At 39.7% G+C, this 25,679-nt stretch overlaps 1 protein-coding gene and 1 long non-coding RNA gene across 4 annotated transcripts; both read left to right on the forward strand.

The window, feature by feature from the left end:
- The first annotated feature begins 28 nt into the window (after positions 1–28).
- Positions 29–11,656, forward strand: LOC130439325 (uncharacterized). The gene is made up of 3 exons (XR_008909441.1): positions 29–73; positions 7,511–7,586; positions 11,520–11,656. It is a non-coding gene; the product is annotated as an uncharacterized LOC130439325 (long non-coding RNA).
- Positions 11,657–12,961: 1,305 nt separating this feature from the next.
- Positions 12,962–25,337, forward strand: stambpl1 (STAM binding protein-like 1). 3 transcript variants are annotated; one of them, XM_056771811.1, is made up of 11 exons: positions 12,962–13,379; positions 15,498–15,604; positions 16,184–16,401; positions 17,014–17,089; positions 19,546–19,641; positions 19,748–20,057; positions 20,344–20,468; positions 22,347–22,484; positions 23,233–23,345; positions 24,016–24,110; positions 24,219–25,337. In XM_056771811.1, exons 2-10 carry the CDS (start codon positions 15,575–15,577, stop codon positions 24,089–24,091), a joined length of 1,182 nt encoding a protein of 393 aa, XP_056627789.1. In that variant the 5' UTR covers positions 12,962–13,379; positions 15,498–15,574; the 3' UTR covers positions 24,092–24,110; positions 24,219–25,337. The 3 variants fall into 3 exon arrangements, with proteins under 3 accessions (XP_056627789.1, XP_056627790.1, XP_056627788.1); XM_056771810.1 differs by having other exon boundaries at positions 12,963–13,379; positions 24,011–24,110; XM_056771812.1 differs by lacking the exon at positions 15,498–15,604 and having other exon boundaries at positions 24,011–24,110.
- The last annotated feature ends 342 nt before the right edge of the window (positions 25,338–25,679 follow it).

Here is a 25,679-nt window from a genome sequence, read left to right on the forward strand (position 1 = left end):
GCCGCTTCAGGTGTTGTTGGTAGATTCGTCACCATTTCCAGATCAAACACCTGACTGGGGCCAGTGTAAACAGGTATATCGACAATAAAACACGCATTTCCTTGAGAGAGATTATACACGAGGAAGCATTGATTACGTACAAATACATAACTTACATTTCATTGATGCAAGGATTGCGAAATGTAAATGTAATTCTTGACTGCATTTCCTTTCCATGTACATCTTACACTTTCTGAACGGAATATTTAACATACTGAGAAGATAAGTCTTATGTATATTCCTGCAATAGGTTTTACAATTTAAATTATATCATCAAAATCACAATAAAAACCTCTCGCACAGTGTCTTACTTTGGTAAAACGAAAAAAATAGAACTCTCTATCAATTAAAATACATTGTTGTGTGAATTCGGTGGAGTTCTGCGCCATCTAGTGGATAAGAACGAGTATCGCATCTCAAGTTTTTTGTCGCACAAAGTCTGCTAAACGCGAATGCAACGTGCGACTTGCGATGAAAGAATATCATTGTGGTGGGCAGAGCAAGGCTTTGTAAAACAATGAGGATTTCCTAATTGCGTCAACTGCTGCTCATATTGCGTGGTGACAGCAGAAGGACACCCATAAATTACTGTGCACTACAGAAAACTATTCTTTGGTTTAAAAACAGCTGGAAAATAAAAAGATTGTTCTTGACTGGCGTGCATTTGTCGAGGGTTCAAACCGTGGTTGAACCATCACATCATTCTAGGAATCATTTAAAAATTACTGTTTCTTTATTATGTTTTTTTATTTCACGTTTTACATTTCTTAAGAACAGCAGATGTTTTTGCTACACCTCAGCCCATCCAATAAATGAAGGTGGTAGGAGTGCATGTGTTTCAACATTGATAATGTGTTATTCTTTTGCCATCACAGCTCACAAGGTGGTTCTCAAAATGGACCCATAGACTGCAATTGATATTTGACTTTTTCTGCACTCATCTTTTATAATGTTGTCAAATGCCAAATTATCCAAAATATATAAAGAAAAAAAATATGGCCCTCTTTGTTTAGTAGAATTTGGCTAGATTTCACATTAAGTGGTACTTATCCCGACTTCCAGAGATGATCATTGTCTATTGATCACTACAAACACGGTCATTTTTGTATTTCTTGATTTACAGTTCAATCAGCTATAGACAATGGTTTATGAGTTTACTTACAGATAAAACAGTAATGAAGTAACAAAGCCTTGTGTGCTAAAAATTACGTGACTTAGCCAGTTTGTTACACGCTTCGAAGCACTGATTCGATATGAGTTTCGAAGCTTCATGAAGCCTGTTTCGAAAGCGACCATCACTATTTCAGGTTTTCACTATAATTACTGACTTTTTTTATGGAAATGGCCCTTCCTCTGTCGTTTAACGCCTAACAGCTAAATCGACAATAATGTCAGACAGTGCCCTTGCCTTATGGCAAGAATTGCAATGAAAGAGGCACATTTGAAACTATGAAAAAGATAATGCAAACATTGTGTAGCAGCTAATGGTAAAATAGTGATATGGATCTTGCTTGCATTGACATAAGCAAGACTGTAAGGTGCATGAAAAGTCACCTTGTGACATTCTATGATTAATAGAAGTTTGGTTATACAGGTCTGATTTAACATTGTTTAAATGCTTTTGATGTTGTTTTTCAAAGTGTAATGCAGATGCACCATACACCACCAGAAAATTACTTTCTCCAGGAGCATTCAAGTCTTAATCAAAGTGAATGGTGTGAAGTTGTGCAGAGGATTTAAAGTAAAGGAAGAGATAACTTGAGTCTTTGATTAATTGTTTTAACATGGCTCACTCAACCTACATAATAAATACACAGAGCTTCCTGAAACATGTGATTTCTGAGGCGTGAAAAAAGCCCAGTCCAATAATTGCCAAATAATTGATCACCTGCACTGGAAATGCTACAAAAAAAGTGTTATGAGCTTTGCAAACTGTGAATGACTGCAGTACCCAAAACTAATATTGTTTCTAATATTGATGTCTTCCCCCTCTTGCTTTCTCTTAAAGGTTACGACTACAGTGATATACAGATGTGATTCCCCTTGTATTTCATTCTTCTATAACTACTCAAACCAAATTGTAATTGATATCATGGCACACATGTCTAGTCTTTATCAACTCCAAGACTTTGACCCTGCCATTATTGTCATGGGACCATCAGCCATGTCCGACCCTGCTATTGTCTCAGTGGGGCTAGTAGTCCCAGTTGACTTTTCCAACATAGCCATGTGATCAACGATACATCTGACCCTGCCGTTGTTGCAATGGTGTCATATTTAAATGAATGTTGCAAGGATAACATAGCATTTAAAGAAATTGCAAGGTGGTTAAATGGGTAACCAGCAATGAGGAATTGGTCATCAACAATGAGGAATGATTGAGGGGTGTTGCAGAGCAGAAAAATCCAAAAGAGGACCGGTAAAACGTTAGACAACACAGAAGAGGAAATATGGTCAAGATTCCCTCTTGAGCTTGCGTTCATGCCGCCATATCTGCAGAAACCTCTGCAGATCTGCAGGACCTTCTGGACAAGGTCGGTCCTGCTCCAACATATCAAATAAGCAAGAGTATTCTAAATGACATTGATGCGTTAGTCCTCATCAACTATAAGAAAATGAATGGATAAATTTAAATCTAATGATTAGGTTACTCCTGAAATCCCAGCCCAATATTCCAGCAAAAAGAGGATCACTGATTTGCCCATCTCTCCTATTTTTACTAATTTTTATCTTTAGTCAAAACTGACTCTTTCTTCCATCCAATCCATTCTAATCCATTTTAATTGATACATTATTAATTTAGTCACAACATGTAATATAAGTAATACTGTATAGCATATGATAATAAAATGTAAGAAATGTTTTTACTATAAAGTGGCAATTGTAACCTCAATAAAATGGCTCTTTAAAATTTCGAGCAACTGTTGCAGAAGATGCATGACCTTCAGACTGACACGGAGGATTAGCATAGGGGCATCGTAGAGCTGGTCAACCAGAAGGCCATCTCTAACCCCAACACATGCCAGTATGTGCCAAACTGTGGCACAGTAGGTGTGTCTCTTTTTAAATAATATTGCGTACATGTTTACATCCACGCCTGTGATGCACAGGTCTTTTATGTTAGTTATTTATAAACTTTATTTCAAAAGTTGCCTTTGGCTCTGAAATTGTACGTAGGTTCAGACTCTATTAGGTTAGATTAGAGCACAGCATCCCACAGAAGTTTCAGATCTTAGAAACTCAAGTTCAACATCCACAGTCGGATATATTGAACCGTACTACACTGTGATACACGTTTTACTCTGAAATAGTAGGTAGCTTCAGACTGTATTTGTTTTGTTTAGAGCACAGAAATAAAGTAAGTTAAGTTCTACCAGAAAGACTCGGAAGTCAAAATGTTATGTAGTGAACATTTAGGAAACAGCTGAAAGACAGAATATATGATGTTTTATTAACAAAGTTCGGGAGGAACCTAAGCATATAATCAGCCCGCCGGTCTATCATCAGCAATCAAATATAGCTCGAGCATGTGACCTCATCACAATCATCTCGCCTGGTACAACATCAGTGATCACAGCATTTACCCTATCAGTCGAGGCGCTTGGTTAGCTAAAATCGACATAACCTCAGCGTTCAAAGTCATGCCCATCCACCCAGACTACTGGAATCTATTCAGCATATGCTGGCGCGACAACTTTTACTTTTCAGTCCGCCTAACTTTTGGCTGCAGAAGCAGCCCTAAAATGTTTGACGTATTGTCAGAGGCAATCTGCTGGATTCTCTCTAACAATTCTGCAATACCCTACCTCATCCATCTACTGGACGATTTTCTCATTATCTCACCACCCGACTTCGTGCCAGCCACGCATCTCGCCACAGTCCAACAGGTATTCGAGAAGATCAACATTCCCCTCGCCCCAGACAAAACATCAGGACCAAGCACATCCATTGAATTTCTCTGCGTCAAGTTAGACTCGCTCAAATTCCAGGCTTCTCTGCCAAAGGAAAAAAATCAACAGAACGATTCTAATCGCTTCCTCTCTAATATCCGTCCCCCGCTGCTCAAAACGCGAGCTCCTGTCAGTTCTCGGCCATCTAAATTTGGCCCGCCTCATCCCGCAAGCCCGCCCGTTTGTTTCGCACCTCCTCTCCCTCGTGTCCTCCGCCCACGCCCTCGAGGACACAGTCTACCTATCCAGCTCTTGCCTATCCAGCTCTCTATGCGTACACCGGCAGCCTTCCAGCTTTTTCTGCATTTGGGGGGGGGTTCAGGGCTCGAGCCGGTTCCGAGCCTGGCGCACTTGCCTAACCCGGGTAAAGTGCTTTGGGATCGGATAGACCCGGTGAGCTTGGAGCCCACTCCTAGCACAGCACGCCAAATATGCGTAACCTTCATATCAATGCTTTACCAATTTATCCTACAACTTAGCTGCTTATCTGCGATGGTGAACTTGTGAAATTATGTTTTATTAACAAATTCGGGAGGAACCGAAGCATACAATCAGCCCGCCGGTATATCATCAGCAATCAAATGTAGCTTGAGCATGTGACCTCATCACAATCATCTCGGCTGGTACAACATCAGCAATCACAGCATTTACCCTATCAGCTCAAGCAAGCTTCATCATAAATAGACAAGCAGATGATGCTTTTCGCAAGTTCAACATCCCTCCTCCACCCCAGCTCCTCTCATTTTCCTCTCCCCGGGGGGAGGGTGAGTTCTGGGCTCGAGCCAGTTCCCTAGAGTGCTTCACGTTCGGATAGACCCGGTGAGCTCGGAGCCCACACCTAGCACAGCACGTCAAATACGCATAACCTTCATATCCATGCTTTTCCAATTCGTCCTACAACTTAGCTCCTTATCTGCGAGGGTGAACTTGTGAAATGGTTATAGTAAATATGAATATGCAGTTTCTTTGGAGAAGGCCCTGTCTGTGGCTCACATCCAGAGGGCCAAGAAGTCGTCCACTTCCCGCCTTGAGATGATGACGGGGGCATAGCCAACCCCACTGGAGTTGTATGGACAGGGACATCCTGGTGGTGGTGGGGAGGATGGGGGCGAATCAATGCTGCTTCGACTGCGAACACAAAGAAGGGGTAAGTTGCGATCTTCTATGTTCCGTGTTGGAAGGTGATTGGTTAGGTGTTGATTGGCAGTGAATGATACAAGATTGAGTCTCCCAGGCAGAACTTGCGCTAGAGCTATATTTCTACCAGAAAGACTCGGAAGGCAAAATTTTATGTAGTGAACATTTATTAAACAGCTGATATACAGAATATATGGTTATCGTAAATATGAATATGCAGTTTCTTTGGAGTAGGCCCTGTCCATGGAGTTCTAGTCACCCGCTGGTTGGAGTCTCTAGCGGTCCCTGCTGATCGAGATTAGAAAGTAATTGTTAATGAGATAACCAAATGACAGGTCACCAAGCCACAAGTGCATCTAACGTTATAGTCAGGCATCATGGAGCCGTCGTAAAGAGACATGCAGATGGTGAAGTTTGAGAGGCCGGGGTTCTTGAACGAGACACGACCAGAGGATAGTCCCTGAAAGTCCACCACGTGTAGGCGAGGCCTGATAGGGCACAATACTGACAAGGCCCTGATAGGCCACAACACCAACGAGGCCCCAATAGGCCACAACACTGAGACGAGGTCCCGATAGGCCACAACACTGAGACAAGGCCCCGATAAGCCCCGATAGAGATATAGCGTCATTGAAGTGATGGGCCGGGGCGATAGGCAGAGGCTTTGATAGGCATGACGTGGAGATGGAACCTCAATACCCGGAACGGAAGGCTAAAGTGACTAGTAATGAATGTGGTCGAAGGGTAATGAATGAGAAAACGAGACACCACCACCACCAGTTAATGCATGAAAATACTTTAGACGAGATGATCATAAACCCATTGAATCATTGGTGAAGCTTCATAATACTGTGATTCTTAAGTGAAAGAGCGTTTTGCAGTGTATATGTGGAAAATAGATGACACCAGCAGTATATCCATGAAAAATATAGATTGTGACTTGAGTTAACTGAGCCTTCAGTGTTTAACTTATGCTTTTATTCTACCAAAACTCGGAGGGTAATTAATTCCATCAAGGAATAACGATGAGAATAACTTAAATCCACAGCTGAAGTCCTGTCATGAGTACTTTGGCTTTAGGTTACGAGTGTATAGATGGTGCTAAATATACTGTGGCAGGGAAGGCGAGGCCTAGCGAAGTCTGGAGAGATAAGGAAATAAGTAGGTCGGGAAATAAGTAGGTCAAAGGCCGATTGTAAACACCTGTCTGTTGTTACAGTGATTGGAAAGAAGAGCATAAAAGCCAGCAAGAGGGGAGGATCGAGGGAGAGAGTTTGCTGCAAATGAGATGGTGTCGTGAGGACAGATAACAGAAGCCACGAAAGAAATAATTATGTGCCAGGAGGCCATAATTAAATATTATTTACTTTTACTTTGTTATGTACTTTAATTAATAAGAAGCTTACCAGCCACGCTGACCCTGTCTCCTTCCTTCCGGTACAAAGAACCCCACTACATATACTTAAACTCAGCTTGATAATTGAATTAAGGCTGCTGGTATACAACTTCGTATATGGAATGCACTTTACTTCTCTAAGGTTCGTAATCCTCTCATGAAAATGTTATTCACTATGGTAAAATTGCCTGGTTCAGTGATGTTACAACTAATCTGCCAATCTCTGATGGTACAATAATACGCTGATCATAAAATGCTTTTAAATGAACATTTATTTATAAAACAAAAGTTTGTCTTTGTCCAGACTTTGGCTACATTTTCTTAATAAAATAAACACAGGCTTTACTACCTTCTGACTTTGAATAGCGCAGTTTCTGTCACTGCAACACAAAAACACACATGAATGACTGGATAACTGTACATTTTCTAGCACTGTCTATGTCTGCAAATGCTAAATCTAATCCTTCGATTTAGCACACACATGATGTACCATATTCAAGGACTTGTGGCTTTCATATACACACACAATGCCTCACCGTCATTGCATATTACATACCCAGCACTTGATACATCCTCATTAACTAAAACGCTCACACAGTACTTTTCTTTCTTTCTTTCTTTCCTTCCTTTTGTTTTATTTTTAATTCTCCCACCCTCCCGGATCTGTTTCCTCTCCATTTCTGTTTATATATATATATAATATTGGGTATGATTTTACCTCCATGCCATTGGTATAAAAGCATATCAAACAAACAAACTAAAATGTGCATTAAAAACTCCTATAAAGGTGCAACAACCCTCCCCTACTATATTACTCTGTTGCACTATTGCTTTACTTGCACTGCCAGTGCACTACCTCAGAGGATTTATAAATACATATTTTTAAAATATTGTGTGTATATATACACCTTTGTTTGTTTATGTATGTAAGAACTGTTATCCAGAAAAGCTGCTAAAGTGTATTTCATTGTTCCCTTCTATTCTATAGGTTCAGTGCGTCTGTCGTGAGACGTCAGGAAAGAACCCGATTTCAGGCTGCAGTGGATAAGGGGTTACCAAAAAGGGTATTTATTACAATAAACACAAAACAAAGGCCTACGAAGGGATATAACAGTACAAACAGGACAATAACAGGACGTAGACTAACTATCAATAAACTGAAATAAACAACACTTGAAATAAACTAGACTGAACATTTACTAAACTGGAAAACATCATAGACGACAAGATAGGGGACAAGAGCGTGAATATCAGCAAACACAGGTAAGGACATAGGTCATAAAGGCATACAAACACAATGACTGAGCACAGGACAATGGAACATGATTGTAACAAATCTCAATAAAATGGAAGGAAGGAGGCGGGAACCGGCAAACATTTAAACATTTAATAAAGTAATATAACAGCCGGCGGCCCCTAACGGACGACCGCCGGCGGACAAAACATAATAGAAATACAAACATAACATAAGTTCGGGCCCGGTCCTCTCTCTTCGACGGTCCGGTCGCTCGTTCCTTTTATATTCTCCCATCTCCTACGTGATTCGAGGCCGTTGTGCGCACAGCTGGCGCTAATTCACAATTACTCACCGGACTCGAACCACGGTCTCGCCCCGCCTACTCTACTACATACCCCCATCACCCCTCACAGGCCGGGGGGTACCCCCGCGACTGTGCAAGCTCCCTCCCCCTCCCTCGGGGGGGGTGGGGTGGGGGGTATGCAGCGACGAGACGAGACAACGGAGACGGGAGCCCTCGGAGCGACCTGAAAGAGAGAGGGGAGAGAGGAAAAAAAAAAAAAATCCGGTTCCCCGACATGCTGCCGCTCGTTCCTCAACCAGCCGGAGTACTCTCCTTCGCGGTGCCTTGCGGTGGCCCTGGGGCTTCGGTGGACGGCTCGACCGTCCGCCCCCTGGCGGCCGGCGGTGGCTCCTCCTTTATCCGGGAGTCGGGGCGGGTTCCCCGTCCCCTGTTCCTCCCCCTTGGGCGGACGGACGCAGGCTCCGGCCTCTGGCAGGCGGTGGCTCACCCGGCACTTCCGCCCCCTGCTCCTCCCCCTCGGGGGACGGACACAGGCTCCGGCCTCTGGCGGACGGCGGCAACCGCCCGCTCCCACTTGGACGAAAGCCACCCCACCTCGACCCAGGGGCGCGGCAGCAAAGGTCGCCGTTCCACCGAAGTTTTGACGGTGGCCGCACTGTGCACTTCCGTTTCCCCAGAGCCACCGCTTCGGGCAGCCACTGGCGGACGCCCTTCGTCCGCGCTGCCCGAACTCTCCGGCACCGCGAGGCCACTCGGCGGCGAGGACTCTCCGACAGCATGTCTCTCCTTCCTCCCGGGTTTCGGCACCAATGTAACAAATCTCAATAAAATGGAAGGAAGGAGGCGGGAACCGGCAAACATTTAAACATTTAATAAAGTAATATAACAGCCGGCGGCCCCTCACGGACGACCGCCGGCGAACAAAACATAATATAAATACAAACATAACATAAGTTCGGGCCCGGTCCTCTCTCTTCGACGGTCCGGTCGCTCGTTCCTTTTATATTCTCCCATCTCCTACGTGATTCGAGGCCGGTGTGCGCACAGCTGGCGCTAATTCACAATTACTCACCGGACTCGAACCACGGTCTCGCCCCGCCTACTCTACTACAATGATGACTATTTAAAAGGAAGTCCACATGGGATAATGCGGTCGATAGGTGTGTGTACTGAAACACTCAAGGGAAGCTAACGAGGAAACGAGAGGGTGGGGACCGAGACGAGACTAGAGAGAGCATATAGAAGACTGAAAGGGTCAAAATGTCTCTGTTTACATTAAACAGGGAATCCTGCCATGATTCTGCCACAAGACCGCGATCATGACAGCGTCAGTGGACGGCTAGACTTTAAACTTTTATTTCACTGAAAGGTTTGCCCGGAATCTTCTTCAGACTGTATTTATTTTGTAAGCAAAGTGCGAAAATGTTTGTGTAAATTAAATTATTTATATATAAATGTGAGCTTCAAGTCTTTACTGCTCCAATAATGTTGGAAGCAGATTAAGAATGATCAGATGAAGCAAAGGTAAGCACAGGATCACTCCAGGTTTATGTATTTGCTGAGGTTTGTTAGCTTTGCAAGCATGTTGTGTTAAAATGACCAACATCTATTTTTTATCAAATAAAATGAATGTGTCCTTCTACCAGAGGAGGAAACCCTGATAGCACACATACATCTTGCTAATGCCCATTTGACGTCTGCATTTACATCTGCAAGATATCTGCAATATATGGTTTGCTCATCTGCAATACTTCTCGGAGACGTCTGCTATCAGACATCATTTAGACATCTAGAAAATGTCTGTAAGATGTTTATGATTTAGAATGAAGATAAAGCTGCTTTTTCTAAGATGTTTAGCAGATGTTTTAACACAACAGATCTCCAGGTGATTTTTAGCAGACGTATTAGACGTATCTGAGACATATTGCAGATGAGCAAACTATGTATTGCAGATGTAACTGGAGACTTCACAGTCAACTAGACGTAAGCCAGATGGATTGTGATATCTGTGAAGGTTCTCAGCGGATCTAAATGTATGACTGCAGTGTGCGCTCAGTCAGTGTGGAACTGCCTGGAACTAATTCAGAGGCTCCTGGGACACTTGGCATCCTCTGCGGGGGTGATACCCCTCGGGTTGATGCGCATGAGACCGCTCCAACACTGGCTACAGAGTCGAATACCCTGGAGAGCGTGGCACACCGGCAGCAGGCGTATCATCATTACGACTCTCTGCCGACGCACCCTAACCCCTTGGTCTCCAATGACTTTCTAGGGACAATGGTCCCTCTCGGGCAGGATGAGGCACGTCGTGGTGACGCAAGATGCCTCCCTGCAGTGTGCAACGTGCATGCAGTGAGGGCGATGGACTGGCCCCCGCCTGTGCTGGCATATCAATTGCCTTGTTGGCTGTGCTACTTGCACTGGATAGGTTACAACCTCTCGTGCAGGATATGCACGTGCTGGTCCGGTTGGACAGCACAACTGCCGTATTGTATATCAACCACAGGGTGGCATTCGCTCACGGCAGCTAACACAACTCGCCCGACGCCTCTGTGGAGTCAGCAGGTGATCTGCTCCCTGCAAGCAACACATAGCCGACTTCTCTCTCATCAGTCGACGCCTCGCGGAGAGTGCCGACCCAACCCTCGCGCAGTCCACCTCATTGGGTGCAGTTCGGGCAGGCTCAGCTAGACCTGTAGACGCCGTCTCCCTTTTATACCCGGATATCTGGGGCGGAGTCCAGCATCCAAATTTAATTCGCTTATTTAATTGGCCTTTTCTAAACTAGTCGAAGTTGATAGGTTTTCAAGGGCGAACCCCATCTGTTGATTCCACACAACATCTTGTTCTCTCCATCAGGGTACTGAGATTACATCCGTAACCAGAATCTTTTGTATCCTGTTTGTTTGTGTTATTTTTTTTAAAACAAGGAGTTGGACTTGAATTTCGTTTGTACAGCTGTGAAATGACAATATACTGTAGCTATTCAGATTCAGCTAATTCCATTTAAAAAATTATTTTGGTAGGTTATGTATGTAGTCCTAAATGTCAAAGCATCATAATCAACATAAATTTGACATATATTTTAATCATTATGATCACACTTTGTTATCATTGCTTGTTAACTAATTTTGCATGGCCATATGTTTACATGTTATTAGCCATCTGCCCTGCTGTTTTAACTGGTGAATGAGAACAGGCTGCAAATGAGTCCAGGCAACATTTATTTTTATCCTTCTTTAAAACTGACGCTGTCTTCAATGTGTTCTTTCAAAGACAGTGCTTTGTTAAAATATTCATGTCTTCAATCATCTCTTGTGTTTTTAATTTTTTTAACTACAAATGGAATCTTTGGTGAAAGAGAAAAACTTGCACATACTGTATGTTTTATGATACAGGACGTCGTAGTTCTGAGAGTTGTGTGATTTCAGGATTACATTTTTTCTCTCTTTTTAGAATGTTTGGGTGCCACAATTTTGCATCTCAAGACAGTCACCCAGAAACTAGGATTAAAGAGGTGCAACAGAGAAAGGTCAGACGTTCGCTTTTTGATGAGAACTTTTCATACTTGTTGAAACTGGATAAAGTTAAAATGGCAAATTAAATTTTTATGTGTCCTTGGATCCTATTCGTACAGTACTTGTATGCGGTTTTTACAGGACTCTGATCTCAAAATGTACATATTGTGAGGTAAATTGTAAAATCTGAACTTTGAATAGTCTGTGTTTTGTATATAAATTGCATCTTCTCAATATATGTATAAAATTATTTTATAATAGACTTTAATCTAATTATGAAGAGTGTGTCTGTTATGGCTTGACAGTTTGTCCCAATCTCATAAATGTAATGTTATTTTTATGTTACAGTCTCTTTAGTTTATTTATATGGGTGTGTGTATGTGCGTACATGTATATTTATATTTGTTCTGCACTGGGAATGTATTATAAGCCCACACCTTTATTTGTGTGTATGTTTCATCTGGATTGTGTCAATTTGTTTATTTTTATTTGACAAATAAAAGATTTTCTTTGAATTACAGTCTCCCTAAATCATTTCATATGGATTTCCACTGTTTTGCCCCAACATAAGATTTTTTTTTCAACCACAAAAACTTGAATCAAGTCCAACTTTTTGTTTGTGTTTATTTGCCAAACTTAGAAAAAGCAATCAAATCTCATACTGGTCAGTGAAGCCATTTTTACAAAAAATTTAGCCACAACAGAGGATTAATATGTGTTTAATTGTAAGATGACGTTCAAATGGCTGTGCTTTTAAACCCAAACTAGATATTCTTGAAATCCACCAGGAGGAGCCATTTACAAAATAGCACATCTACACTTAGAACAGTTCTTACCAAACTGTGGGGCCCCCCGGTGGGCTCATGCGGTATTGCAGGCATATGGGCTAAATCTAGATTTAAAACAAATAATAAATAAAAACACAATACATAGTTGTGTATATAATTAATTTTAATGAAATTGTTCATGTAGATTTATAAAGGTAGATCACATTATTTACACGTTAAAAAGCAATGTTGCAATTTGCACTTCTTGACAATAATAACAAACCTGTGTTCTAAATGTAGATGGATGACCATATAGTCACAAACAAATTCACAAAAATACATCGACAGTCACCAGTACATATTTGCACTTATTCTTAAATTCAGTTTCGATGTGAAACCACAACTAACATACAAGCTCTGAAATGTGTCACTACAGTTTTAAAACTTCACGCCTGTGTTTCTTCTTTCGTGATAGTTACAAAATTAACTTGTGCACTTGTAAACACAGATGTGAGAAAAAAAGGTTAGATGCATTAGATGACGTCACGCACGCAGAGCCCAAGCGCCGGTTGACACTTCCACCACCTTGAACTGTCACACTGATCGTGTCTCAATAGCGTGAGCCAGACGGTTTTTTATGGATCCTATTACTCAGCTGAGCTAACTAGGAAGGCATCAGAGATGCCGTCTAGATAGGCCGCTTATAAGGTTTCCAAACACAGCCGCTGAAAGCAGCGCTTACAACCGCTTACAGCAGCATTCATCTGCTCCGGGCAAACCATCTGACATCGCAGGTTATTCGCTCTGAAAAACAGCAAATCAGCCATTTTAGCCCCATGCGTGTTTCTATGCAAAACGAACAAAGCCTTCATGTGGAACAAAAGCAAAAGGCAGATAGTTTTAGACAATAATAAAAATCCTGCTCTTTTATTTCCGCGAGTTGTCTGTCTTCGCGCTGAATTCTAGCATGTGCCACATGTGACGGTAATAGGAATGTGGAGCATGGGATCACAACAACCCATCACCAACAGGTAAGTGTTTTCTTATTTTATTTCAATATCACATTTTGTACGAGCCTACTACATATGGCCTGGGATAATTATTGTCTTTTCTTTTTAACGCAATTGAGTGTTTATGTGTATGTATAGTGTTTAAATTGTAGTTATCTTGTCGGAAGAAGCCACACATTGTAAATGTATTTTTGACCTTTTCAGTGTCATTGAATATTCGCTAGTTGTATAATGTGGTCTGTAATGTTTAAAACGTTGGACCGAGATTTTCTTTACACTTTTGCCTTGACATCTTTGACAAAAAGCAACATTGATCCTCCCTTTGGCTCCAGGTTTTAGTGAGCGGCATTTTAGTTCTGTATTGATCATAGAGAAAATGCACTTGTATCGTAAACATGTCAGTTTAAAGGAGTGCGTTCAAGTTACTCGTGTAACTTGTAAAAGAAAAAACTTTAAGTATGTTACTTTTGTGTAGTGCTTACTTTTCAAGTAGTGTTAATATAATTAGTATTCAAGTAAGTATGTATAATTGTATTAGTATTAGTTTTTTTACATCGCATGCGTACTACAACAGATAAATAAATAGCTGTTTAAAACATTTAGATTTAGTATATAAACCCATAAGGCAATGGTCATCTTGTTATAATAATTTTGAAGATATATTTTGTGTTACGGTTAGAGTTTATAATTTGACTTCACGTAAACGTGTTTGCACTATGTAGGTATAGGTTGTTCTTTAGTTTACATGTTAAACTATGTTAAACAATGTTGAAGAACCACTCATCCCTCTTTACAAATGCTCACACTGTATTAACCCTCCTTAGACTTGAACAATACACACTTACAGGGATTTAGCCACATTTTATTATCATTTTCTTTTAACCTGCACTATGACACATTTAGCTATTATCTATGAGACTATCTAGACAATTGCTAATCTATTTGAAACATTCTTTGCCTTAAGAAATTTGAGTTAGTGACTAAACGTGAAATATGATTCGAGAAAAGTCTGGAATGCTAATATGAAGATTATACATATTTTCCTTGTATACAAATGCAATTATTTGTAATTATTTATAACTAATAGTTTCATGCAAGGCCCTCATTATGAGTGATTACTCAGTTTTAACGTGATAATTCACCTAGAAATGATAATTCTGTCATCATTTACTCGCATTCGAGTTCTAAATTCGGTATAAATTTCTTTGTTCTGATAACCACTAGAGAAAGATATTTGAAATAATGCTTATAACCTTACAGATCTCAACACCCAATGACTCCCATGGAAGAAAAAAACAATGGCAATCAAAAGTGCCCCAGAACTGTTTGCTGTCCTACATTCTTCAAAATGTCTTCTTTTGTTATCAAAAGATAATAAAAAAGATAAAATAAACGTTCCTACTATAGGAGTCAATGGGTGTTTAGATATGTTTGGTTATAAGTATTATTCCAATATCTTTCACTGTGTTCATCAGAACAAAGAAATGTATACACATTTGGAACAACTCGAACGTGAGTAAATGATGAAAGAATTTTCCATTTTGGATGAAGTATCCCTTTAAATCTCACCAATAGTTCACATCTCTCTTACACCGCGCTTTTATTTTAACAGCTTATCTACCTTAAGTAGCCATGGCAGCGTTCAGATGTGTGAATTTAGTTCTATATTGTTGATGATACGTTTTCATTTGATTACTTTGTGAAAGTGTGCCACGGCTCTCAGGTTTTAAACACTAAAGACCTCGAAGAGAGAAACTGTCCAGCATGTACCCATCATTGTTCTTGGTGAAAAAGCTCACCAAGGATTTTTTTTCACAGCTGAAGATATCCATGAGTCACCATATTTTGCTGCATGGTAACAAGCTGTCATAGCAACTGTAGCACAAATTCTGGAACGAATAACCTGGTTATTTGGACCGAGACGCTGAAATTTCATTTCATAATCCCTGTGGAAATGCACTAGACACTGTAACCGTGTAAGTGATTTAGAAAGAATATGCTCTGGATTCAAAGCCAGTGTTGAGTGTGCGGAACGCTTCATGCTTCTGTTGTCTGAGAGCTTAAATGGAAAGGCTGCATCGACCCAGTGGCCTCTTAAGCGCTGCCGTGTTGTCAGATACAATGTTTCTTGCTTCCCAGCTTGGAATCATCTTGGGAGATGAAAGATGGATGCTTAAGGAGGATCGGAGCCTGCCAGATTACATCATAAACTCACCATGGACCAGGGCTTCAGTTTCAGCACACTGGTGAGTGGGATTGTTGGAGGAAGGGGGGCAGCTGATGTTACTTTGAAGGGGTTGTAGGGATGGATTGGCTCCTATGACTCATTTCCATTAGCATTCCCACTGCAGCTGCTCCGTCATTCAGATCCCAGAGCGAGAGGGAGGGAAGCAACGGATGTACCCCCCACAAACACATACACACACGCTACACGTCCTCTCTTCATGAATGCACCATCAAACACTGTCTTATTATTCCGGCCACCCAAAACCTTCATGTTTGGCTCTCCACCAATATTCACAGATTTTTGTGCGCGTACTGTTGGAAAGTCAAGCAAGCTGTCATGTCACAAAATGTAACAGCTCCGCAGGCCCTTATTGAAGTCCATTGGTGTCTTGGTGCATGTCGATAAGACGCCTACTCTTTCTGGTGACCCTAAAAAACAGAGGCTCTGTGTAACGATTAGTATGGGAGCGGGAAGCTAACGCTGCGTGGGTGCTGGCGGGTGTTCCGGTTCACTCAAGCTGGGTGATGAACAGAGCTTATGTTGTGTTTATCTGAGGCCTCCGATATTAGGAACAATTATTCTGTGATCTGCTTTGCAGAAGAAGCTAGCGGCTGAGCCGGACCACACCGATGTCACTCTTCCGGCGGTCGAGCGAGTTCGGGCCCTCAGCAAGATGGGCTATAATATTGAAATAAATGAAGACATCACACCACGGCGCTACTTCCGGTCGGGTGTGGAGATGGAGCGGATGGCAGCTGTTTATCTGGAGGAGGGTAGTCTGGAGAACGCCTTTGTCCTCTACAACAAGTTCATCACGTACTGTCTTTTCAGCATATTTTTAGTTTGTATACACACTGCCAGTCAGATTTTGGACACATACAATAATTTTTTTTAAAGTCTTTGAGGGATAGTTTACCCCAAAATTGTAATTCTTCAGCAAAACACAAAAGAAGATATTTTGAAGAATGTTGTTAACCAAAGAACATTGGAGCCCATTGACTTCCATTGTGTAAAGAATAAAACACTAAGACATTTCTCTAAATATCTTATTGTGTGTTTCACAGAAGAAAGTAAGTCGTACAGGTTTTGAGGATAAATAAATGACAGAGTTAGCATTTTTTGCTTAGCTTTCCCTTTAAAGGCCTTAAGATATTTTTATTCTTTAGTCTATATGAATCATTTCTATAAAAAAATATTTTATCACTACATGTTATAATAATACCTATAATTAGTTTATATTATAGTAACTCATAGTTTTCATGATCTTTCTGTAAACTCAAATGTGGAAAATAGCATTACTAAAAAAGCGTGTGCTCAAACATTTGACTTATAGTGTACATCTACAGTCTCTGAAATCAAAATATTTCAGATCTACAATCCAATAAGTTTGTTGCTTGTCCTGTGTTTTTCTGTTTCACATATTTACAGTTTATTTGTTGAGAAGCTCCCCTGTCACAGGGACTATCAGCAGTGCAATGTACCTGAAAAGCAAGTGATAATGAAGGTAAGATATTTAGTTCACAATATTTCAAATCTGATCTGTTACCTTGGCTAGATGACATGTAGGGCTCCCAGCTGCTTATGTGATGCATTTGCCTTGTGTGGGCATGTTCCGCTTTCATTTCATCATAGTGATGTGAAACCAACATGTGTGAAGTCCAAAGAGTCTTTTTGCTCATTGTATGTATCAGATTTATGATTAAACTAGTTTTGATTGGAACAAGTTTGTTTGTTCTTCCTGGTCACTTGACATATTGAAAGGATTGTTCAGCCAGGAAATTATTTTGTTATCTTTACTTGTGTCATATCGAACCTGTATGATTTTCTTTAGTGTTGCCAAATTAGCAGTTTCCAGCTAGTTTTACACAGCTGGCTGGTTTCCAAAATCGAAACACAAAAGAAGATATTTTAAGAAATGTCTCAGTGGTTTTTGTCCATACAGTGGATGTCAATTGGGGCCGATGTTTTTGGTTTCAAAATATCTTCCTTTGTTCTGTTAAAGAAAGTAAGTTATACCGATTTGGAAAGACATGAGTATGAATAAATTAAGGATTTTTGTTTTTGAGCGAACTATTCCTTTGTTTTAGCTATTAGACCGACAATTGTTTGCTTCATGCTAGGGATGTAATGGTACGTGTAATCGTACAGAGCCGTCACAGGCAACATTCCCAATAAAGTCATCATTCCAATGCCTTACTCCCTTCTCAGGACAAAGCCCTTGGATTTTAGACTTTGGAGTGAACAGGGCATTTGCATTATCTAGATATTTGGAATGCACTTGGCAAAGGAAGCAATGTTATTTCCTCATTATCTTAAGCTGGCATGTTCATGTGAACTTAAGCATTTGCAAACAAACATACATTTTATATTTTAAAACGTTTTTACTATATGCTATATAATATATAAACACTAATATACACTCACCTAAAGGATTATTAGGAACACCATACTAAAACTGTGTTTGATCCCCTTTCGCCTTCAGAACTGCCTTTATTCTACGTGGCATTGATTCAACAAGGTGCTGAAAGCATTCTTTAGAAATGTTGGCCCATATTGATAGGATAGCAACTTGCAGTTAATGGAAATTTGTGGGATGCACGAAGCTCCCGTTCCACCACATCCCAAAGATGCCCTATTGGGTTGAGATCTGGTGACTGTGGGGGCGATTTTAGTACAGTGAACTTATTGTCATGTTCAAGAAACCAATTTGAAATGAGTCGAGCTTTGTGACATGGTGCATTATCCTGCTGGAAGTAGCCATCAGAGGATGGGTACATGGTGATCATAAAGGGATGGACATGATCGGAAACAATGCTCAGGTAGGCCGTGGCATTTAAACGATGCCCAATTGGCACTAAGGGGCCTAAAGTGTGGCAAGAAAAAACTCCCCCACACCATTACACCACCACCATAATTGCATTAATGAGAAATTGTACAGGTGTTCCTAATAATCCTTTAGGTGAGTATATATATATATATATATATATATATATATATATATATATATAATATAAAGAGAGAACTTTTCAAAATATAAAATGTATTGTTAAGTTATGTCATTAAAACAGCGACATCTGCTGACAGACACAATGCTTCGTTATCCCGTGAACATGCCAGCTGAAGATAATGAGGAAATTAAGTTGCTTACTTTGCCAAGTGTATAACAAACGTCTACATAACGGCACGTAAATGCCCTGTTCAATCCAAAGTCTAAACTCCAAGGGCTCAGCCCTTCGAAGGGAGTGGGGCATAGGTTTGATGACTTCATTTTTTATTTTCCTCGTTACGGTTCGGTAAAAATATGCGTACCATTTCACCCCTACTTTTTACATAATTATCCTTTATTATTAAGGGGATAGTTCACCTTCAAAATTAGAATTCTGTCATTATTTACATGCCCTCCCTCATTATTTACACCCCGCAACTTTTGTGAAAGATGTTGGTAACAGAAAACCGTTGGTTCACATTGACTTGTATTGGTTTTTTGTCCATACAATAGAAGTCAATGGGGGAGCAGCCTTCTTGTGTTGCCAACATTTTTAAAATATCTTCATTGTTTTTCAGAAGAAAGAAAAACACACAGGTTTAAAATGACTTTTATTTTGAAGCATTATGGATATTTATTTAAATACATTTTTATTTGCATAGCACTCCGTAATTTAAATTGATGCAAAGCAGCTTAACAGGAATTTTATTTAATTTCTTAATATTCAAACTGCCAAAAAAAGTCAGGAATTTCTGACATTCATTTGAAAATCACAATGGGTGGTTTAATGTTTGAGGAGTAAGCTGATATCCCTGAATGCACAATATGAGTTATTGTCTTAGGTGTGTTTTTCCCCCAGCATCCTTTAGAAATCATTCAGTTTCCCCAGAGAGCATTAGTTAACGTGTATTGATTTGGCACTCAGTGTAACACAAACCCCAATATTTGCCCCATTATCCTCTCATTGTGTTCAGAAATTACAGGAAGTGGCTTTTCCACGCAAGGATCAATTGAAGAGACTTCTCCATGAGAAATACAACAAAGAACATAGTGAATTTCTGAAAAGTCAGGTACTGGTGCTCAAACGTCTGTCTTACTGTACTCACTTTATTTAAAATATTAAAAGAAAATTCTGCTAATTTGATACTGATTTTTATGAACTGTATTTATGGGCAGAGCCAAGCCAAGGCAGCTGAGATGTGTGGAGATCGGCTTCAGAAGATGTCTCTGTTGGAGGAGGAGAGGCAGCGCGTGGCGCATCTCAGGAAGATGCAAATCGAGTCCGAGCAGTTCCGCTATTTTGAGGACCAGTTGCGTAGACAAGAGGTGGCCGTTCACAAAGAGGAAGCTGTCCCCAAAGTGCCTGAACAAACAGATGGGTCCTGCTTATCCCAGACCCCGAAAAACCATGTGCGCCTTGACCCCAATCGTAATAAACCAGCGCTCCCTATCCCTAAACCGGCAGCCACTTTAGCTGCTGTTCAAAGTGAGCATCATCGCTTTTTTTTTTGGTTTATTAGGGTTTGCAAAAATTCTTATTGTTCAGTTTCAGCATTCAGTAGTCAAATATTTGTTTCATTTTTTATTTATGCAGTTTTGGGAAAGTGCAGCGCAATAAGATGTTATTATCCCAGAATAAAACCATTCATGGTGAGGTTTCGCAGGGGTACTGTTCACCCTGTCAGGATTTATTTGGTTAAATGACAGTATGCCTGCACCTCATCTCTAATTTGTATTATTTGTCATACTTATATATTCCTGTGTGGTTCTAGATCAGCGTGTGGACGGCTTGCGGCAGGTTGTCATCCCACGAGACCTGACATACAGGTTTCTTCTGCTGGCTGACAGTAACACTGCCAGAGGGGTTGAGACGTGTGGCGTTCTCTGTGGAAAGCTGGTGAGATCTTACACCATCCTTTGTGCATGTGTGACATTCTTTTGAATAGAAGGTTCAAGCCCTTTTTCCTAGTGTGACTAAGCGCAGTTCCTGATTATATCATTGTCAAATGATATTTTTCTGCAAGTGAGTGTGGGCTGTGGAGTATGATTATTGTTATTTGTTTGTATTTGCATCATCAGTCTTTCACAAACTTATTGTTTAAGAATGCAGGTGTTGCACATAATGTGTAAATAGCAGGTGTGGAGGTGAACTATAAAGAGGATTTCCTCATACTTTCACCACACATGAAACAGTGAAACTATTCACTATTGAATTGCAGTGGTACCTGATTGCTTAAGTTGTTTTTGAAGCAGGTATTTTTATTTAAATACTACTATGTGATGGAACGCAGTTGGAATTTTTTTGTGGTTGTCTAAAGATTACATACAGTGTCAGTTTACCCCACTTTAGTTGCATGGTTAGTTTGTCCAAAAAACTGAAAGTATTTTTTTCTGTGACTCACTCTCTTTCTCCCATGGAACACAAGAGATACACAAGAAAGTCACATGGGCTTAGAACAACACCAGTGAAAACAGTTAATAAAGACTAATACATTTTTTATTTGAGGTATACTTTTAAAGGAATAGTTCACCCCAAAATTTAAATTCTTTTATCATTTACTCACACGCAAGTTGTTCCAAACCCAAAGGTGTAGTCTATGTGATAAAAGATCAAGAGTTTCCGTATACCCACTTAAAAATGCGCCATGATACGTAACAACATCGTTTTGTGTCAGGAAAGTGTGACATTGTTACTTTGGACCATTGATGCAACCGGGAGATGAAACAAAAGGAGATTGTGAAAGGCAAGCATTTAAACTTCACTGTTTCAGTGTTTTGTAAGTCTGCACACTAACTGCTGGCACTTGAGGGTGACGTTAGAAAATGAATCCGAGGCTCATACTTACGCTATATGCAGGGTCCCCATTCCTCGCGATAGTCACGGGGTCGCAATTGCGCACTCAGTTCGCCGGCGTTTTATACTTTCTGCTGATAACCCCCCCCCACACTTTCAAAACCACTGCGTAGTCTTTAATAAAACTAGCATATTTGTTATTATTAGCATAACTGTAAGTGCATTGTTGTCATATTAAATTGTATCTAACTAGCCAACTTCACAAACGTTAATTTGTTTGGCGGTGAATCAATATATGAAGGAGATAACGAGAGATAACTTATACTACAATGAACTCCTGGCCAGCCTCGTGAAAGTCAGGCTAGAGACACTGCCAGCAATCTATACTGTAAGTGCAACGGGTGCTTGATAAAACTGCACAAATATCAATGTCAATAATCGGCGTAAATTGCACTCGTAAGTGTGACCCAGTGTGTGAAAACTAGGCTTAAAATCGAGTTATTAGTGACGAGCTGGTGACTTGATTTCTGGTAGATAAACATTTAAAAGTGCATTTTCTGGGATTGCGGCCTGGGATGCTTATAACAAAACAGTCCTTGGCCACCATTGACTACCATAGTTGGAAAGTTTCTTTGTAAATTTCTTTGTTCTGTTGAACACAAATAGAAAGAAATTTTGAAGAATGTAGGAAAGCAAACAGTTATGCGGCACTTTTGACTGTCATTCATTTCTACTTTGGTAGTCAATGGTGGCCAATAACTGTTATTTTACAAACATTCTTACAAATATCGTTCTCTGTGTTCATCAGAACAAAGAAATTTATACAGATTTTGAGCAACTCAAAGGGTAGTAAATGATGGCAGAATTTTCATTTTTGAGTGAACCATCACTTTAACCCTGCCTTGGAACAATTAAAAGCATGCATATTGCATTTATTCTAAATGAACTATAATAACATTTAACTTTGTGTTTTTCTCGCAGACGCACAATGAATTCATGCTCACCCATGTGATTGTCCCCAAACAATCCGCTGGTCCAGACTACTGTGATATGGAGAATGTGGAAGAGCTCTTCAGTTACCAGGACCATCATAACCTCCTGACCTTGGGCTGGATTCATGTGGGTGTCTCTCTGGCTCTCTCCTATTGTCCTTTAATAAAAACAAGGCTGTTCATTTACTGACTCACACCCCTTGCACTTGGAACAAAAAAAGCTCCTGATGATGAATTTCCAATGAAACACTTGTTTAATGAATGAAATACTGAGAAATGTCAGGCCATGAACTTCAAAAATAATTCTTAAACGAATTCTAACACCTTGTCTACACCGGACGCGACCGACAAGACAAAAGACATTAGAAATGTATTAGAACCCATTATAGAAAAACATTTTGTCCACACTGGACACAGCGGTCTCATCCTGTGTAGGCACGGTGTTCACCCTTAAATAAAATGTATTTACTCATGATTTACTCATCATCATGACTAAACCCTTGTGACTATTTTATTAGTGGAACTAAATAAATTCTGAAAATAGGGATTTTTAGTATTTTTCATGTGATGTCAATGAATGTCAAATGAAGGTCACGAAAGAACTATGAAAACACAAACTGAAAGCTTCGATTCTGGTTTCTTTCTAACACAATTATTTCACATGAATTCAGAACACTCAAATACATGGTGTTAAACGTCTCATTTTGTTTTCCAGTAAAGGAAATGCATACAGGTTTGAGACCAAGTGATGTCAGAATTTTAATTTGTTGGACAAACTGTCTTTTTTAACCTGGAAATTCATCATAATAATTTATACGGTGGCCGCATGCGAGTAAGAAAATATTATTCATATATATTGCTTGTTTGCCCCACAGACACACCCGACACAGACGGCCTTTCTCTCCAGCGTGGACCTTCATACTCACAGCTCCTATCAGCTCATGCTACCGGAGGCCATTGCTATTGTTTGCTCACCTAAACACAATGAGTATGATACTCTCAAACCTTCCACACCCTCCATTGTGCTCATAGGACCTCAAGGCTTTTCTATGGAAAGCGTTTAAAGCTTGACAGCAGAGTGATGCAGATTAATGAATCTGAATCATGCTGAATTTGTTCAGTACGTTATTCATTAACAATTCAATCTAAATACACGTCTTTGGTTGAGCCAGTGTTGCTTGAATCAGTTTGTATGTTTTAATACTTTTTAGAGAAATTAACCAACTTGCATAAACATCTGAAATCAAACAAACTTATTTAACACACTTCTAAAACGTTCACTACTTAACATGTTTATACAGTATATAGTATGGTAAACATTTAAAGATTGTGATTATATTTTTCTTTATAGGCCAAAATGCTTTAAAAAACCTTCCTCTCTACACTCAAATTGTGATTGTGATTTTGACAGATATCATTATTTATTTGTTTTTTTTATATATTTGAATAGATAATAGATATTATGAAAATATCGTTAATATGAATCGTTTTAGCCATGATAACCACGTAGTGAAAACCTTTTGAAAATCCTAATATCAAATGTACCATTGTATTACCATCTGTATAGCACAGTATTGTTTTGTTTAAGGGCAGCGTAGTAAGAGGATTATGTCAAAGTAACTTGTTTGAAATGGTGTTGTTTTACTGCTTTAGCACAGGGGTCTTCCGACTCACCAGTGCCGGAATGGGAGAAGTGGGCGGTTGCCGGTTGAAAGGCTTTCATCCCCACTCTAAAGATCCACCTCTGTTCACTGTAAGCGCCTGTCAATATGAAAATCAGCCGCTTTTATTCAATGTGTTTTGTTACAACAGAAGTGAAACGCATTTTAGAGAAATTAAAAATAGCTGCTTCTGTTCGCAGATTTGCAAGCATATTGTGGTGAAGGACTTGAAAACGACAGTGCTGGACCTCAGGTGACAGGAGAAGCGGATACTTTAGAAAACCATTGAGAAGATCTGTTTACTTGAAGGCTTTTATGTATTTATTTATTTGACAAAAAAGTATTGTGAAATGGAATTACAAACTCTTTGAATTTGCAATTTTACAATTTCCAATTGTTTTTTGTGGGTTTTTTAGATAAATGTAAGCTTTTTGTTTGTGGCCAGGTGTTTTTTAAAGCATTTTATGTCTCTTCTGATCTGATGGCTTTTTCGCTTCGTTGTCCTCAAGGTGGCGTCATTTAGCAAGACGTACTGCGAGGCTACTGACATGTGAATTGTTTTTCTGGACTTTTTAAGGAATTTGTGTGGGTGTTTGAGAGTGATTTGCCTTGAATATCCATTGATATCACATGCAGTTCTCACCTTAATATAATATACTCTGAAAAGTTATATTTTCTTTTTAAATAAACAGAATTGCTTTTGTTGTTTTATTCCAGGAAACATAGAATTACTTATTATTTCTTGACCTTACTATTATGACATACATTTTTATTATTTTTTTATGGTTAATGAAGTATTATGCTGAAGTAATTCTGATCACAATGTGGTTTTCAGGTCACTCAATACTTGGTAAAAAGACTTTTGTTTTTCCTAACAAAAATGAGGCAATATACTTGTACTGGTTATTGGACAGATTTTCTTTGCCGACTCAAGCCTGCTTTGTAGTGTATTAATACACACTGAAGTTTTGCTAAAAAATTATCAATAGAGTCAAACAAAGCTTTGCTGTAATCTCAGGGTAACATTCCCTTATTTTTAAAGCGGACATAAATTTTTGTCTTTGATCTTATATATTCATTTGAGAAAGTTATTTTTCAAAACAGCAGAAAATATACCTTTACACGTGGAGAGCTACAGTTCAGACAGTCTGTTTAATTTGTGCGTCTCTTGTACAATTTGGATGGGATTTTCATCGGATTGTGGCTGTGCCAGTGGTTTCACTGAAATGTGCATTGCTGTTGTGGCTCTTTGTGCACAGGCTTATGTGTCTGGACAAGCATCATCTCGGCACATTTGTTAATAAAAGCAAACTTTAACTATGAAACACCTTGACAGTAGTGATTCACTTGATTGAGTATGAGTGACTTCTTTTCACAGCTGGCGTAATTTAGTTGTGGTAAAAGATGCCTTTATTATTAAGAAGAATGATTCATGGATTATTCATTGATTTCACATAAATCTTGATATCAAGTGTCTAATGTTTTCTTATTGTGTAAACATGTAGTTCCCATAATTGTTGAATTTCCACAATGTGATTCATTTTTAACCAATTTCAGAGCTGAGCAGAAGTACAGAATTGTCCTTTTACAAAAAAATGGACATTTTGAGAAGTTTTAGAAGCCTGAGCATCTGAATTATAAAATAGAAATGTTATAAATTA

Source organism: Triplophysa dalaica, chromosome 17 (genome assembly GCF_015846415.1).
Source record: "Triplophysa dalaica isolate WHDGS20190420 chromosome 17, ASM1584641v1, whole genome shotgun sequence".
Lineage (NCBI taxonomy): Eukaryota > Metazoa > Chordata > Actinopteri > Cypriniformes > Nemacheilidae > Triplophysa > Triplophysa dalaica.

Excerpts from the sequence above, each read along its gene's own strand:
- stambpl1 (XM_056771810.1), top strand. The coding sequence starts at position 15,575 with ATGGACCAGGGCTTCAGTTTCAGCACACTG. Across the intron at positions 23,346-24,010 it reads TGCTCACCTAAACACAATGA|CACAGGGGTCTTCCGACTCA; the intron begins GTATGATACTCT and ends TTACTGCTTTAG. Across the intron at positions 24,111-24,218 it reads AAGATCCACCTCTGTTCACT|ATTTGCAAGCATATTGTGGT; the intron begins GTAAGCGCCTGT and ends TTCTGTTCGCAG.